At 34.3% G+C, this 15,742-nt stretch overlaps 1 protein-coding gene across 4 annotated transcripts in view; it reads left to right on the top strand.

The window, feature by feature from the left end:
* ARID1B (AT-rich interaction domain 1B) overlaps positions 1-15,742 on the top strand; it is a 526,614-nt gene that overhangs the window by 471,590 nt on the left and 39,282 nt on the right. For all 4 annotated transcript variants that reach the window (XM_031937578.1, XM_031937582.1, XM_031937579.1 and 1 more), the window contains one exon: positions 10,261-10,406. In XM_031937578.1, the coding sequence (XP_031793438.1) occupies positions 10,261-10,406 (146 nt within the window). The remainder of the gene's footprint in view (positions 1-10,260; positions 10,407-15,742) is intronic.

The raw sequence follows: 15,742 nt of genomic DNA, 5'->3' as shown, positions 1-15,742 counted from the left end.
AGAATCCAATTTTATTTTATTTTTTTACTCTGCCAACCCTCAATCTTAAATTCACCACTGTTACATTCCTTCTGTAGTTATACTCCCATGGTTCTAAATGACATCGGGAGAGGTCGTATCCACAACACCACATGCAAATTGGGCCACAAAAATTTCTGTTGTCTAGAATGAGTACTTTTTGATGTTTGTCAAAACTTTTATTCTTCCCTTCTAATGTCTATATTGCACTCCCCTCCCTCTGTGTTTTCTCTTTGCTCCTAAAGCTCATTATACCTCTCCACTCTATTCTACTCTTATCCCCTACAGAGGCTATTAGCAAAGTTTAGATCATCAAATCATAAACTCCTTTATCTTCCCTACTCCACATTTACAAAACTCTTCCAAGTATTTATTATTCATCCTTTTTTCTTGTCTCTGAGGAAGTGATGACCATTTTACTTGCTAATGTCAACTACTTTACCTGTGTCCTCCCCATTACTTCATCTTTCTTTTAGGGCTATTAATAATTCCTTTCTTGTTTATATTCAGTTTCTTCCTTCCTATAGACTCCATCTGCCCCTTCTAGTAAAATTCTGCTTCAGTCTACCCTATCCATAAAATTTTTTTTGGCCTGCTGTCCTCTCAAACTCCACTTTGATTCTTTTACCTCCAGCTAATTTGTTGTTATAACCACTGAACCAAAAATTATCTCTCCTAGGTTTTTGTTTTGTTTTGTTTTGTTTTGTTTTTTTACTTTCTTATCTCAACTCCTACCATGGTCTTATGAATAGGAAATGTTTTCTTGAATTCAAGTAAATTCTCAAACAAGATCTGGGACTTGAGACTAAAAATTTTGAATAAACATTTGGATATGGGTGATAAATATTTATACCAAGAAGATTAAGGATGAATTAGGCAGGTAGGAGAACCAAGACAGAGCACTGTTGGAAGGAAGGATGGAATGAAAGGGAAAGAGACACACACAAAGAGACAGAAGAATAGGAAAAGAGTTAGCCAGTCAGAAATTTTTTAAAAAGAAGAAAAATGTCTTTTTCTTGAAAAATAAATGTTATTTGTTATATGAAATATATTGAGAAAAATTCTATAGATATAAATACAAAAGCTATGAGGAAAAAAAAAACAATCTTTTTTTTTTTTTTTTTCCCTTAAGTCACAGCAGATGAGAACTGACAAGAGAGGCATCAATTTTAGCAATGGCTTAAGTTAGATTTCCTCTCCTTGGATCTTAGGGCCTAGCTGAGCTGATAACACAAATTACTGTAAGTTAGAAGTAGTCAAACACACCAGGGAAAGAGAACAGTCATTTTGAGTGTGAATTGTGTCTGTGTATCTGTGTATGTGTATATGTATTTCTAATCCATCCATTCACCTCAAGATTATTAGGGAAGGTTTTATTTTTGCTTTTTTGTTTGTTTTTAATTGAATTCCTTGCTTTAGAACCAAAACATATCATCACTTAACATCTGGAGCTCTTCCTATTCCATCCTTTTCAGTTTTAGACAAAGTATTCCATGGATAAGAGCAATGGACAGCAGTTCTGTTACCAGTTCAAATTAAGACATGTGCCTTCTAACCACCTAATAGAAATAAATGAAATATCATTTTCTTATATTGGTGATAAACTATTAAGTGATATTTTAAAACTGAGGTAGTATTAACTCAAAATTATATAATTTTTAACAAAACAACATTGGCATTTAATTCTCAAAGAAACCAGCTAATATAACCCCCAAAATATGACTAGTAATAAGAGAACTATGGAACTATGTCACACCTAGGACAAATTAAAAAATATGGAGCCAAATAGAAGCAACTGCTGACTAACTGCTATTTCTTTCCAATATATGTCTATGGGTAAGGTAGACTTGTTCAAAAGGAAAAAAAAGTGCGAGAATGTACATTATATAATACTAATTTATAATTTGAAGTCAAAAGCTCTTCCTTTTTCCTTCTTGTATCTGGCCAAATGGCAGCCAATCCCACTTCACTTTCATACAGGGCTTGATTTCCAGCCAGAGCAACTTGCATGTCAAGAATAACATGCTATTTTGCCACCAAGGTTGCTATTCTCGTGGTCATTATGGGCATACTAATGGATTAGTCACACAGAAAATTGGCTGAAGGTTGGCCATTCAGTTGTGGTTGTTGTGTTTTTCCCCTCCTTTCACAACACTAGATTTCATGTTATCTAGAATAAATTATTGATTAAATTCTCCTATGTATTTCTGTAGAAGAATATTCACCAAGTCAAGCATTTGGAAATCTGCCTCATTCCAATGTGTGTGTAAAATTAGTTGGAGTTTGACAAGAAGATCTAAAATATGTAATACAATAAAAGGTTCTCTCTCTCTCTCTCTCTCTCTCTCTCTCTCTCTCTCTCTCTCTCTCTCTCTCTCTCTCTCTCTCTCTGTGTGTGTGTGTGTGTGTGTGTGCGCATTGAAAATGCCAGAATAAGAGAACTTGAAACAAACATGACCGTTTGGTGATCTTGAGTTCTTGATTTACTGATTACTTAGATTTAAATAAGGATGATCAATTGCTTTTAGTTTCAGTGTTAGCCTGTTCAGTTTTGTTGATAGACGCTCTTATTTGAGTGAGAATGAATTGTGAGTTTAATACATGTATTGGGATCTGTGACAAATATTACATGTGAATCAACGGTTATTTGGCATGTTTTCCCCAAAAAAACTTCCTTTCCAGTGAATATAATTTGCATGCATACTTTTCAGACCCTGTCCTAGCTCCTCCCTTATTTTCCTTCCCTCTCTCTCTCTCTGTTTTTCTCTGTGTATCTCTGTCACCTTCTTTCCCCCCTTCTTTCCCCTGTTCCTCTCTGTTTTTTCTCCCATGGGTTTAATTATTATGTCTATATTTTCCAGTTCATAATTCTATATATTCAGCCCCAGTCTCTTTACTTTTTTCAAACTGGATATTCCAGAAACTTTCAACCTTAATATTTCCAAAACAAGACTCATTATGTTTGCCTCCTAATTAATATCTACTGTTTTCTTAAACTTCCTAATGTCTCTAGAAAGCAAAAGCTCTATTTGCCTATTTTTCCAACTTCATTGTACTTTTGACTGCCTGCACTTCCCCTTCCCATTCTGCCATCCAGCCAAATGTATCCTGTTTCTCACATTTTTTTGGCCCTCTCCGTTCTCTTGTTCTTTGCACTCAGGTACCCATGGGCATGGGTACCATGCCCAGCAGTACTGCCTCATGTCTCATAGATTCCCTTTCTTCCTTCAAGTATACATAGTCCAAGAACAATTTTCTTCTAAAAAACCTTTCCCAATTGCCCAGCTGTTACTGCCTGCCCTCCCTTGCTATGTTGTATTTATTTATATATGTTCTCTTCTTATTTATTCTGCATGTACCTGTATATGCACTTGACTCTCCCCTCCTCCCCATTAGAATGCAAGCTATCTGAGAATAGGGATTGTTTCATTCTTTCTCTTTTTATCCCCCAGCATATACAAGACACTTAATAAATGCTTGTTTATTGATTGATGTATTCTCAAATACAGTATTTTTGGAGAACATGCAAAAATTCATCAGAATGGAACTTCTTTGTTATAAAAGCATCTTTCCCCCCACCTATTTCTAAAGGTTTGTGGTTGTCAGTGTATCACATTGCTTCTCTGCCTGTGGTCCTCATCCCACTCACCATCCAATCAATTGCCAAACCTTCTCAGCCTCCTTTCCTCAACTCTCACTTTATAGTTGACACCTTTCAGGCCTTTATCATCTCTCATTTGAATTATCATCAAGCATCAACAAGCATTTATTAAGTGTTTACTATGCACAGGTACTGTGCTAAGTACTTTACAATTCTTTTCTCATTTGATCCTCACTACAACCTTGGGAGATTGTTACTGTTTTCCATTCATTTGGGTGGTTCGTTTGTTTTGGCATAGTTAACTAGAGTGATTTGCTATTTCCTTCTCCAACTCATTTGACATAAGAGGTAACTGAGGCAAACAGAATTAAATGTCTTGCTCAGTTAGTAAGTATCTGAGGGCAGATCATGAAGATAAGTCTTGCTGACCCCCAGACTTAGTGCTCTATCCACTGTACTACCAGCTGTAAGAATTCATTTAGAACCACAATATATTTACAATCAATGAATTGACAATTCAATTGACATTGAAGCCCTTCTTCCACATTGTTGGAGAGAGGAATTGCCTATTCTTTCAACTCTTAAGACTTCAGCTTCCTCGTTTAAAAAGTGAGAAAAAAATTGACTTTTTATTTAAGTTTAGTTTATTTAGTTTTATCTAGTTTACTTTTACTTTAAATACAATTTTTTCCAAATATATTTATAATACATTCTGTGGATTTTTAGAGTAATATCTTCACCTAATAAATGTCGGTGTCAGTGGAAAATCACTCTTTCCTTGCTGCCTTCACTCTGAACCATAGGAAATGGTCATTTAAAAATTGCTGTTCATTCCTTTTCCTCATCAGTGCCATGTCCTTTGTTGGCAGATGAATGTGTGCTGTTTTAGGTAGCTCCTATGTGGGTGAAGGGAAAACCCATAAAAAAAATTATGTGTGTGTGTGTTTAGACTAAGAAGGAGGAGAGAAGTCAGGAAAATGCATTTACAGAAACATACTCCTGAATTACTCTCATTATAATAACCCATTTGGTGTCATAGCGTGACAGATTATAAACACTTACATCTAGTCTCAACTCAAGACACATTTAAATAAAGTACTTCTGGCTATTGTGCAGGTCAGTGTGTTTAAATAACAAACCCCCAAATCATGCTTTTGACATTTAAAAGAGAGAGAAAATATTGTCATTCTGTAGACCTGGCACAGATAAGCATAGGGCAATTTGGTCAGTACACTGTGATTTGTGAGTGCAGCCTAACACAGTCATTTTCACAGTGTGCAATCAGTAGCTACCTTAGCAATGTGTCAGCATAACAACAACAAAAATTCTTTTTAAAATGTTTACCCCAATTACCCCCCTGAGATACTTCCATGCATTCACTGCCATAGTCATTGTAGGTTAAGGTTCTGGAGAATCAGGACAGCAGTAATTTATTACAAAAACCATATAGGCCTAAACACTACTGAAATTGAAAACCCAATGTTCACAACCCAAAGGGTCAAGCTACAGCATATGCTGCTTTTGAAAGAGCGTAGTTGTGTTTGGGGAGAGGTACTTTTTTGGTTGATTAGCTAGGTTTTTCAGTTTGGGATAGAGGTATTTGTTTGCTCCTCTTTCTCCCCATCCCTTTCCTAGTCTTACCTCAGACAGATTCTTTGATCCCTAATGGAAAAAATTAGCTGTGATCCACTGGGCTTTCTTGTATTCATTTGTAGAATTTTATTTGTTACTATATATTAGAAAGAAATTTTGGTCTACCCTACAGATGATAATCACATCTGTAACCTAGCTAATACTTAATAAAGTCAAGTTAGCAGCTGTCTGAAGTTAGAATGAATAAGAAACTTTCATCTTGAATCAAATAAATCATCCATTGTAGCAATAACCGTAAAGGCTCTGAAATACTCAGTTATTCACAAAGTCATGTTTCCTTCCATGAAATAATTTGCTCTCAATTTCTGAAACAGTTTATACAATGTATGGTTGTGCTTTTTTGTTTTCCATTGTGTGCCCCCTCTTGCTTCTTCACATTCACCAATCATTTTTAGCAAACTCTTCAAAAGCTATATTTATGCATACATATTTAGTGATAGTAGTCCATTGGCTCTTTTCTTCATTTTGATTTATAATTGACCTTAGGAATTATGGGGTTTAGAAACATATACTTTTCCAAGAAGAATCATTTCCTCCTGTGTACCTACGAAATCATCCAAACCGAAGGTCAAACATCCTTCCTTTAAAAAGAAAAAAGTTGACAAGGATCTATTCAATATTTTTGCTTTCACTTCCCATTGCCTGCCTAGCATCATGTCCCTCATATCCTACTCTTGAAAAGTCCAAACACACACACACATACACACACACACACACACACACACACACACACATACACATACATGGATCATTTTTTAGATGAGGAAAACAAAGATTATAGTGAGGAAGTCAATAGTCCAAACTAATGAAGTCAGTGAAGAAGCTTAAAGTAGAATACAAATTTACCTTTATTTAGTGCTTTAAAATGTTTTCTTGACAATTCTCCTATGAAACAAAGAGTTCAGTTCTCTGGATCCTCCCAAACTACTTTTTCCTGCCATTATTCTAGTATTGTCTCCCATTTCTAGGGGATGACTCACATGAGGGTCACTAAAAGGAATGACACCTATTTCTGTTAGTATCAACTACTAACTGTAGTCCACAACTAGTACACACCATAAAGACTATCCATTTTTTAATCTTGTTTAATGATTTTAAAAATTCTTCTTTTATCCTGGTATATATTTCCTTAAAAAGATCAAATTATGTTAAATGCTACAATGAGAAAACTGGATCTAATAAGTGTAAAACATCTTTAATATCATTATTTAGAGGAGAATAAGTGTCAGAAGAAAGACAAAAAAAAAAGAAAGGGGGGAAAGAGAGAGGGAGAGGGAGTGGGGGGGGAGGGGACTGTCCATTCACATGTTGACATAAATTTCTTCCCTTGTTTCAGGATGATTAAGACTTTTTTCCCCCCTCTCTTCTTCTATCTTTTATTAAGTTGCAAATCCAAATGAAATGCTTCAATAACAAAGCAAAATGCAGACAAGTCTGGCTTGTAATGTACTGTGGCATTTTAAACAGAAAAGAGGCAGTAAGAGTTGATCCTTGGGAGTAGACTGTTCAACTTTGGGAGATGATCAAATAAAGAAGTATAAACCAAAGTTCAGTCATGTGGTGAGATTTATTAAATATGGAATAAAATGAAAAAAAGAGGATAAATTCCTTTTTGCAGTGAACAAGTCTATATGCAATGTTCACCCAGATAACATACAGAGGAGCACCAGATCTTGCCTGTTTTATTTAGCATGCTAAATAAATGATCCTGAAGGCAGCATCCTTTCTCTATAGTGCTAGTGATTGAAGTACCTTTTTGCTAGATACACCGTACTTTCCACCTTTAGGGAACTTCAACAGAAGGAAACTACTTATCACACTCCACTGAGGGAGACAAGACAAATTGCAATCTTTCCAATTACAAGTGGCCCCTACCAAGCCTGTCCTCTGGAAATAGGAACAGCAAAGTATAGTAACTTGGAAATTGTTCTGGCAAACACTAGGAGATCATCTTTCCTATTTATATACTTGGCAGAAATTTCATCCTGACTAGTGGCTTACCATCTAGATTACCAGTAATTAAACACTGTATTTTAGATAGATTAAAGATAGATATTTATAGATGTATTATACATATAATTATATATTTATAAATATAAATGTAGTATATGTATCCAAACATACATATGAAATATCTGTAAATATATATTTTACTAATAAATATATTATACATTTATATTATATAATTATATATTTTTATATATGGTTTATATAGTTTGATCCTCACAATAACTATAGAAGATAGGTTATATTCTCTTTTTATAGATGAGAAAACTAAGGTTTAAAAGAGTTAAGGCACTTGCTTTCAAGGACATTTATTTTTAACTATGGGAACTGGAATATAAATATAAGTCTTTTGACTCTCAGTATATTGATCTTTAGTATTTATTGTTCAGTACTTATCTGCATTCACTATAATTGGCATGCATTTTCTAAATAAGAAAACTGAGCCTTACAAAAGTTAAAGTGACTTATCCAAGGTTATACAAGTGGTTAAATGTCCTCCATTTTAAATGAGGGAATATACCTTATTATTCTTCACTTCTGTTCTGGTACTTTTCCTCACCCTGTTCCACTTCCAGAGCTGCTGAGATTATAGTCTCCTAGAATCCAGCCCCTTCCATGGAAAGCTCAATGCTTGGGGCTACTATTAACTAACATAACTCAATTACTTTATGGATTAAAAAGCATTTTACAGGCTAGCCAAAGAACATGGCTCTTATTTATAGCATTATCTTTGTAGGAGAAATGTGTCCCAAGTTCCAACAACTAATTTACAAATGAACTTTTGGAACACACCCCATTCCTAAATTGAGGACTGCATGTACACCATTCATTTCCCTAAGAAAAAACAGAAGATAAATCCTAAAGCATACCATTTGTTTTATTTTATGACAGCTGCTTAAACAGTATATCATACATTTTGGGGTAAAAATATCAAAGAAGCAGAACAAATATTTTTCAGTTAACTCCAAAAACCAACATGATGATGCTCTGACCTTAAGTGTATAGAAGTGTTTAGCAGCTGCTGTGAAACATATTTATAAGTGTTTAGTGACCTGGAGGTTAATCAAAATGAGTGTGGTGATCTCAGCTCAGTTCCTAATGGACTATAGTTTGTATTATTCCACTGATTCAGCACAGTTTGTCATAGTCAGGCAGTCTTTAATCAAAGAAGCTTATCAATGGAATTGAAAGGGAAAGAAGTAAGGATTGACTCATTTCTTCCCAACCCCCTCCCTAACCATCCTTTTACCCACTCCCCACCTTCAACATCATCATTCTTTGGTAAAAAGACTTTTTGGCAAAAGAAAATAAGTTTAAAAGATTTGCAAAAGTTACACATTTAAAAATACAGAGTGAAACCCTCAATTTTACAAAATCTCATTCATTGTCATTGGTTTTTTGTTGTTGTTGTTGGAGGTTTTTTTGCAATAAATGATCTACATCATTTTAATTTTTATTATAATCTAGAAATGTAAATGCTTCAACTAAAATAAAATTAAGGCTTTGGAATACAGACACAGATTTTTAAAACCTAGTTTATCTAATGGCTATTGATAGCATTTTTTTTTTCATTGTTTGCTTATATAGGAAGAGATACCTATAGCTGTCTTATCTTTCTTTTTTTGTGCTTTAATTTCTGAAGACTTGTCACATTACTTCTTTTTACGAGATAAAACAGTACTATCCAAAATTTGGAAAATTTTTTAAAAGATATGATATTTACATAAGAAAAGCTTAACTATCACAACTAGAATCTTTAAAAGTTGTTGCCACGTGACCATCATCTTTCTTTTTGCTTTGTAATTTTTCCTGTGAGAGTTGTACCACTCTGCAATTTAAATTCCTTTCCTCCCCACGTCTCATTAGAAACAGTCAGAGAAATGACACTCTATGATGGTGTCTCCTTCATATCAAAGAATACCCTTTGCCTTTTTACACAGGGAAGAGAAGCTTCTCTTCAGCAGAGCAAAGGACAAAACTTTTTTAGGGGAGAGCTGAGACAGAATTAAGGTTTTAGATGATGGGAACACCTTTTCACAATACCATTGGACTGCTCTTTAGGAGAAATTTATTGAGTGGACCAAAAAAAAAGTAGAAGAAATCATCTCCTAAACTACACCACTCATAATTCTTCTCAAAATTGCTGAAAATCAAATGATTTTACTATATAATTTTTAAATGTTGAAGCTAAATCATATAATTACTTTTTTTTTTTAAAGAAAAAAGTTATCTTGGAAAAAAAAAGTCCTTGTATATTACATCTGAAAATCTGGAAACATTATGGCAAATAACTGCATGACAGAAAGAAGATCAAATAAATTAATTCCTCAAAATAACAGCCCTTTTCTTCTCTGAGGGGGAACAGGGTTTCAAGAGGCTATTTAGTAACTGCAATAGAGGATGAGATGAGTTTGTCTGGGTTTTTAATATAACTTATTTTGCTTTTGACATTTTTCTACTGATTTTGCATCTCCCCTTCCCTCATTTTTCTCCTGTCCATTCTTCCTAATTTTGAACATCCTGAAACACTTAATAACTGCCACTTAAAGATTTAATAAGTATTATCCTCAAAAACCTTGTAAGGTAGATATTAATACAAGTCCTAGTATCTCCATTTTATAGATAAGGAAACTGAGATGTGTAGACATTAAATGATTTACCCTGTTATATAGCTAGCATATTTTGCTACCTGGATGTAAACAGGTCTTCTGTCTCTTTCTTAAAACTTAGGTATTTATTTATGTCGCTTGTATGAAGAAGTCTTAGCTAAAATTATTAAATACTTTATAAACCTGCTTAGTTACCTGAAAATTTCCTCGCCACCCTTTCTTCATTGTTTCTATAAGAATGTAGAGGTAAAAATCACTGCTCTTGTTTCTGCCATGGGTAAATTTTCCTGTCAAACTTTGTTAAACTTTTCTATTGTATCTTATAAGGCATGTGTTATCGACATTCATGTATCTGTGCTTTCTCTTTCATAGGCAAGGCAGTTTTCCTGGCATGAATCAAAGTGGACTTATGGGTTCCAGCTCTCCTTATACCCAGCCCATGAACAACAGTTCCAGCCTGATGAATCCTCAAGCTCCTCCCTACAGCATGACCCCCAACATGGTGAATAGTTCAACAGGTAATAGTGTACAATACTATATGATTTCTGAAGGCAGTACTTCTTTTTAGGAAACTGCCAAATTTAAACAAACACACATACATAAACATACACATACACAAAATACACAAAAAACACACATACATAAACACACCCATGCATAAAATTCACCTTTCTAGGTTTCACCAACATGTATTTAAAAAAAAATGCACACAAAAGAAATTGGGTCTTTTGGTAACTTGAAGAAAATTCTGCATTTCTGCTTTTTGGAAATCTGAACAATGAACCTACATCTGGGAGGCAAATAGAACCTTTTTATCTTTTCAAGACTAGCAGGTCCAAAATTTAGCTAATGTTTCAGAAATTACTTATTCATTTTGTTTTTATTGGTAAAGTATATTGTTGTCATCAGGAACTAAGTAGATATGCCTTTTAAGCACTCTTTTTCTTTGACAAACTTAAAATTGTTGCAGAAACTTATGGTAAATTCCATAATAAAACCCATGCTTATGCCATATGTCATGTAAGAGAAATACATTTCAAAATTAAGTTTTGTTTTGTTTTTTTTTAATAGCTTTTTTTTTTACAAGAAATATGCATAGGTAATTTTTCAGCATTGACAGTTGCAAATACTTTTGTTCCAACTTTTTCCCTCCTTCTCCCCACCCCTTCCCCCAATACATGTTAAATATGTTAAAGTATAAGTTAAATACTACATATATATATATAGAGAGAGAGAGAGAGAGATACACATATATATCCAAACAGTTAATTTGCTGTATAAAAAGAGTTGGACTTTGAAATAGTGTACAATTAACAGCAAAATAATGTTTTGGTCATGTATACTTATTGTGTATCTAAGTTATATTTTAATATATTTAACATCTACTGGTCATCCTGCCATTTAGGGGAGGGGGTGGGGGGGTAAGAGGTGAAAAATTGGAACAAGAGGTTTGGCAATTGTTAATGCTGTAAAGTTACCCATGTATATATCCTGTAAATAAAAGGCTATTAAATAAAAATAAAAAAAAAAAAAATAAAGAAAAATCTTTCTGTCATTCTGGAAAAAAAAAAAGAAATAGTGTACAATTAGCCTGTGAAGGAAATCAAAAATGCAGGTGGACAAAAATAGAGGGATTGGGAATTCTATGTAGTGGTTCATAGTCATCGCCCAGAGTTCTTTCATGGGTGTAGCTGGTTCAGTTCATTACTGCTCTATTGAAACTGATTTGCTTCATTTCATTGCTGAGGATGGCCAGGTCCATCAGAACTGGTCATCATATAGTATTGTTGTTGAAGTATATAATCATCTCCTGACCCTGCTCATTTCACTCAGCATCAGTTCGTGTAAGTCTCTCCAGGCTTTTCTGAAATCATCCTGTTGGTCATTTCTTACAGAACAGTAATATTCCATAATATTCATATACCACAATTTATTCAGCCATTCTCCAATTGATGGGCATCCACTCAGTTTCCAGTTTCTGGCCACTACAAAGAGACCTGCCACAAACATTTTGGCACATACAGGTCCCTTTCCCTTCTTTAAAATCTCTTTTAGATGTAAGCCCTGTAATAACACTGCTGGATCAAAGGTTATGCACAGTTTGATAACTTTTTGAGCATAGTTCCAAATTGCTCTCCAGAATGGCTGGATGTATTCACAATTCCACCAACAATGTATCAGCGTCCCAGCAAAATTAGGTTTCTAAAGAGTCATTGAAGGGTCAAACAAGGATGAAAACAAATTTAATATTTGGAAAAATGCAAATGTTTAGAAATAGGCAAAAAAGCAGGATCTTCAGTAAATACAACCCTGTGTGCTATCTCTGTTGAAAAGATTATATGAACTCTTTTAAAAATTATACAATTTTTTACAATTCTCAGTTCCAACTCATTTGAATTTGTAATTGCTGAATTTTCTCAGGGTCATATCTTGTTAATATAAAAAGATAAATTCCTTTCATTAGAGTTTCTAAATTGTTTAGCAAAAATGTTACAGAATCTTAAGATAGCTGAAGTTTAAGAACCACTCACTTCAACCATTCCATACTTATACTACATTTGGATGAAGAACATTTCTATTCTAGATATGAAAACTCACTGCATTTCAAGTGATATTATTAACTATATTTTGCACTTTGAAAGATCACATTTTTGGATGGGATTACTCTCCTTTGAGGTGACAGATTGTAACTTAACCTTTTGTTAACTGCACCATGTTTTATAATAGGTCAAAGAAAAACATGGTGGAATTAAAGATTGAGAATTCTTGAAATTCAGGTTTTTCCACACCTTTTGCCTCCTGGGCCTTTACTGTAACCCTCACATTAAGGGAGAGAGAATGGACAGTGAGCTCCCAACATGATATCCCACCTAATGTTTTGCGCTCTTGTTTTCAAGGAGCTCATCTAATTTAAAGGTAGTATTACTGAACTTCTTTAAATGTTTTCTCTTACTAGGAATGAAAGAATGAAACTTACTGGTCAAAAAAAGTGTTAGATTTTAGGTTGGTTTGGGTTTTTTGTTTTGTTTTGTTTTGTTTTAAGATAAATAGACCTCTCTTAATGTTAAACAGGAGGCCATTTCTTTCTCCCAGAAACATACTTTTATATTTGAGATGGAAAGTGAAAAGCTATTGAGCAGTGGCCCATTAGGAAAAGGGTTTACTTTTCTCCCTACTAGTGCTGTCCCAGGTAATGTTGTAGTTGGATTTTGTCGTTATATGTTTTGTCTGGCTTGCTGAAATAAAATTACTTCTGAGCATTGAAACTGCACTATAAATTCTGATGCGCTATTAGCAGTAGTCATTTTCCCCCTTTTTTCTTTGGCCCCCAGAGCTGTAAAAATAACCCACAACAAACAGATGGCACAGTGCCCTGCCTAAGAAGATTTATGTATTCCTAAGGAATAACCAGTTTAAAGGAAGATTCACAGAGAGGGGTGTTTTTTTTTTCTTCTCCTGTTCAGATAATTCAGCCATTTGTTATTTCATACAGAGGAAATCTGTTCAATGCAAGGCCATTTATCCTCCCAGTCTTTTGTATGGGATAGTCATACACTTTTTATTGCTTTGTGCATCTTGAAATATTGGATTTTTAATAATTTAAACATTTGTCAAATTTTTTTGCCTGCCCATTGGTGAAATTTTGTTCCAGTTTTATTAATTCAAAGGCTACCTGATGGAAAGCAGAGTAATTATAAGATGTATCAAGAGTATTATGTGTTTAACATTTCCTGTGTATCTCTGTATACATTCTTGGATATGGAGTGTGTTGAAATTTCTGAGAGAGAACAGAAAGGACAAAAAGAAACCTGGAACATGCATTGCAAATGTTAGGGTTTTTTTAAATGTACATAAATTCTTTTAATGGGGGACAGAGATTAATTCTTCCCATCCCAGAATGGCAGAGATCAGTCCATCAGTCTTTTTTGCCAAAGGCACATGGAGATGAGCTGCTAGTGGTAACAGAAAAGCAGTTTCTGTTTCAAAGGGCACATTTAAAGAGAGGAAAGCATATCCAGATGACGACTAGGACCAGAAGTAGGATTTTCCTAGATAGTGGCTTAGGTGACTGACACTTCAACAATTTCTTTGCTTGGTTAAAACAGTATGGCAGTTTTAAAAAATGTGCTTTAGATAGTATACAGGGCCCCCCCAAAAAAAGCCTCTTGTGTAGTGACAAATTGTTATAGGCTTCAGTGAGCAAGTAATTATTTAAATAGAGTCAGTGTGAGTACAAATGTGACAACTATTTCTTCACTTATAATGCCAGGGGGGAGAAGGATGGTAAGCAGTAGAGATTTTTTTTACCTATAAAGGAGGTATTCTTATCATTTGGGGGGAAAAACATAATTGTTAATAGTCAAGACAAAATTGCAAGTCCTTTGAACCTTGTTAAATACAACCTTGTATAGCACTTATATTGATTGGTTTCTGTTTATTTTTATTTCGTTTTATAGTGTTCATTAATTGAAGCCTTGTCTGAATATAAGCTATCATCTTAAATTAAGCTCTATCTAAATTCTACAAAATGTAGTTCTTTCCTGTGGTTCAGCACTTGGTCCTCTAGAAATCACCTTATATACCAAGTAGAGCACACTTTGATTGAGGGAGCTTATAGATAGTAAATAAGCAGTACTATACTTGTATTCCTCTATAGCTGAACCATCTGGTGTGGACCCACTTACTCATGCCTTTCAATACAGCTGAATCTCAATACTTAACCAAAGCACTTTTCAAATCTAAACATGACTTAAAATGTTGAATGACTTAAGTCACCCTCTGTTAGAAAAACTCAATTCTATTGTTATCTCTATGGTGTCTCATTGAGGAGACTTGTGGCTTAGTAGACTTTCTAGAGTCATGACCACTAGCTTTGCCTACTGGTACTTATAGTGTACTTTGAAATATGAGAAAAGTCTGTCAATAGGACATGTATCTCTGGGAAATGCATAATGATTTTCATCTTAAGGTTGTCAAGTACCTCTTGTAAAGGATGATGGTGGTCGCCAGAATATTTCCAAGTAGTTTAATGTCTTACCCCCTTCAATAAAAGAAAAAATAGAAAAGGTACTTGACAACAAATGAACTTCAGTAAGAAGGTAAACCACTTGATTAAACATGGGGATGAAACCTCTTACCCCAAGGGGAAAATAAATGTGCTGATACATAGAGTATGTTAGTGTGGAAAAGAAGAGAGGCTTTTTCCAGTGCTTGCTGATCCAGTGAGAGAGAAATTTTTCTCCTGGGCTATCCAGGCTTCTTTGTAAGCAATACATTAGCTTTACTTTATATTTGCCACATATAAAAATAGATGAGAGGGATATACACACAAAGACAGATTCTTTCTGTTTTCAAAAAGAAGGAATTTTTTTTTTTTTTTGCAGAATATGGTATGTTGTATTATTGTCCATGTAAAAGAAAAGAATGGTCTGTATATTTCTAAGCATGTTTCACCATCTTTAGGGAATGCTATTGTAGCCTTGAGGAGGAATCAAGGGAGTTGGAAAGGAATGAATGTTTAGCTTCAGTTTTACTCATGTCTTATATTCTTTATGGTCTTTTTGAATATATTAAATCCAGAATGGAATAGCTACTTTAGGACCTTGACCCACACTTTCTTTATGAAATCATTCTAGCTCTTAAATTTCAATGGTAAAGCCAGAGGCTAGTACTTGAAACCCAGTCACTGAATGCATATGGCACTTTTTTGCAGTCACAAAATTTTTACTGTCCTTTTTTATGCATGCACTTTACATACTAGATTACTTGTGTCGATAGTATAAGGGAGACTGTGCTTTGATTTAACATACCTTTATATAATGGTGGTGGTCTTTTTCTTCTGGGAAGAGGAAAA

The sequence above is a fragment of the Sarcophilus harrisii genome, chromosome 4 (assembly GCF_902635505.1).
Source record: "Sarcophilus harrisii chromosome 4, mSarHar1.11, whole genome shotgun sequence".
NCBI lineage: Eukaryota > Metazoa > Chordata > Mammalia > Dasyuromorphia > Dasyuridae > Sarcophilus > Sarcophilus harrisii.
This window is presented reverse-complemented; position numbering and strand designations above follow the sequence as displayed.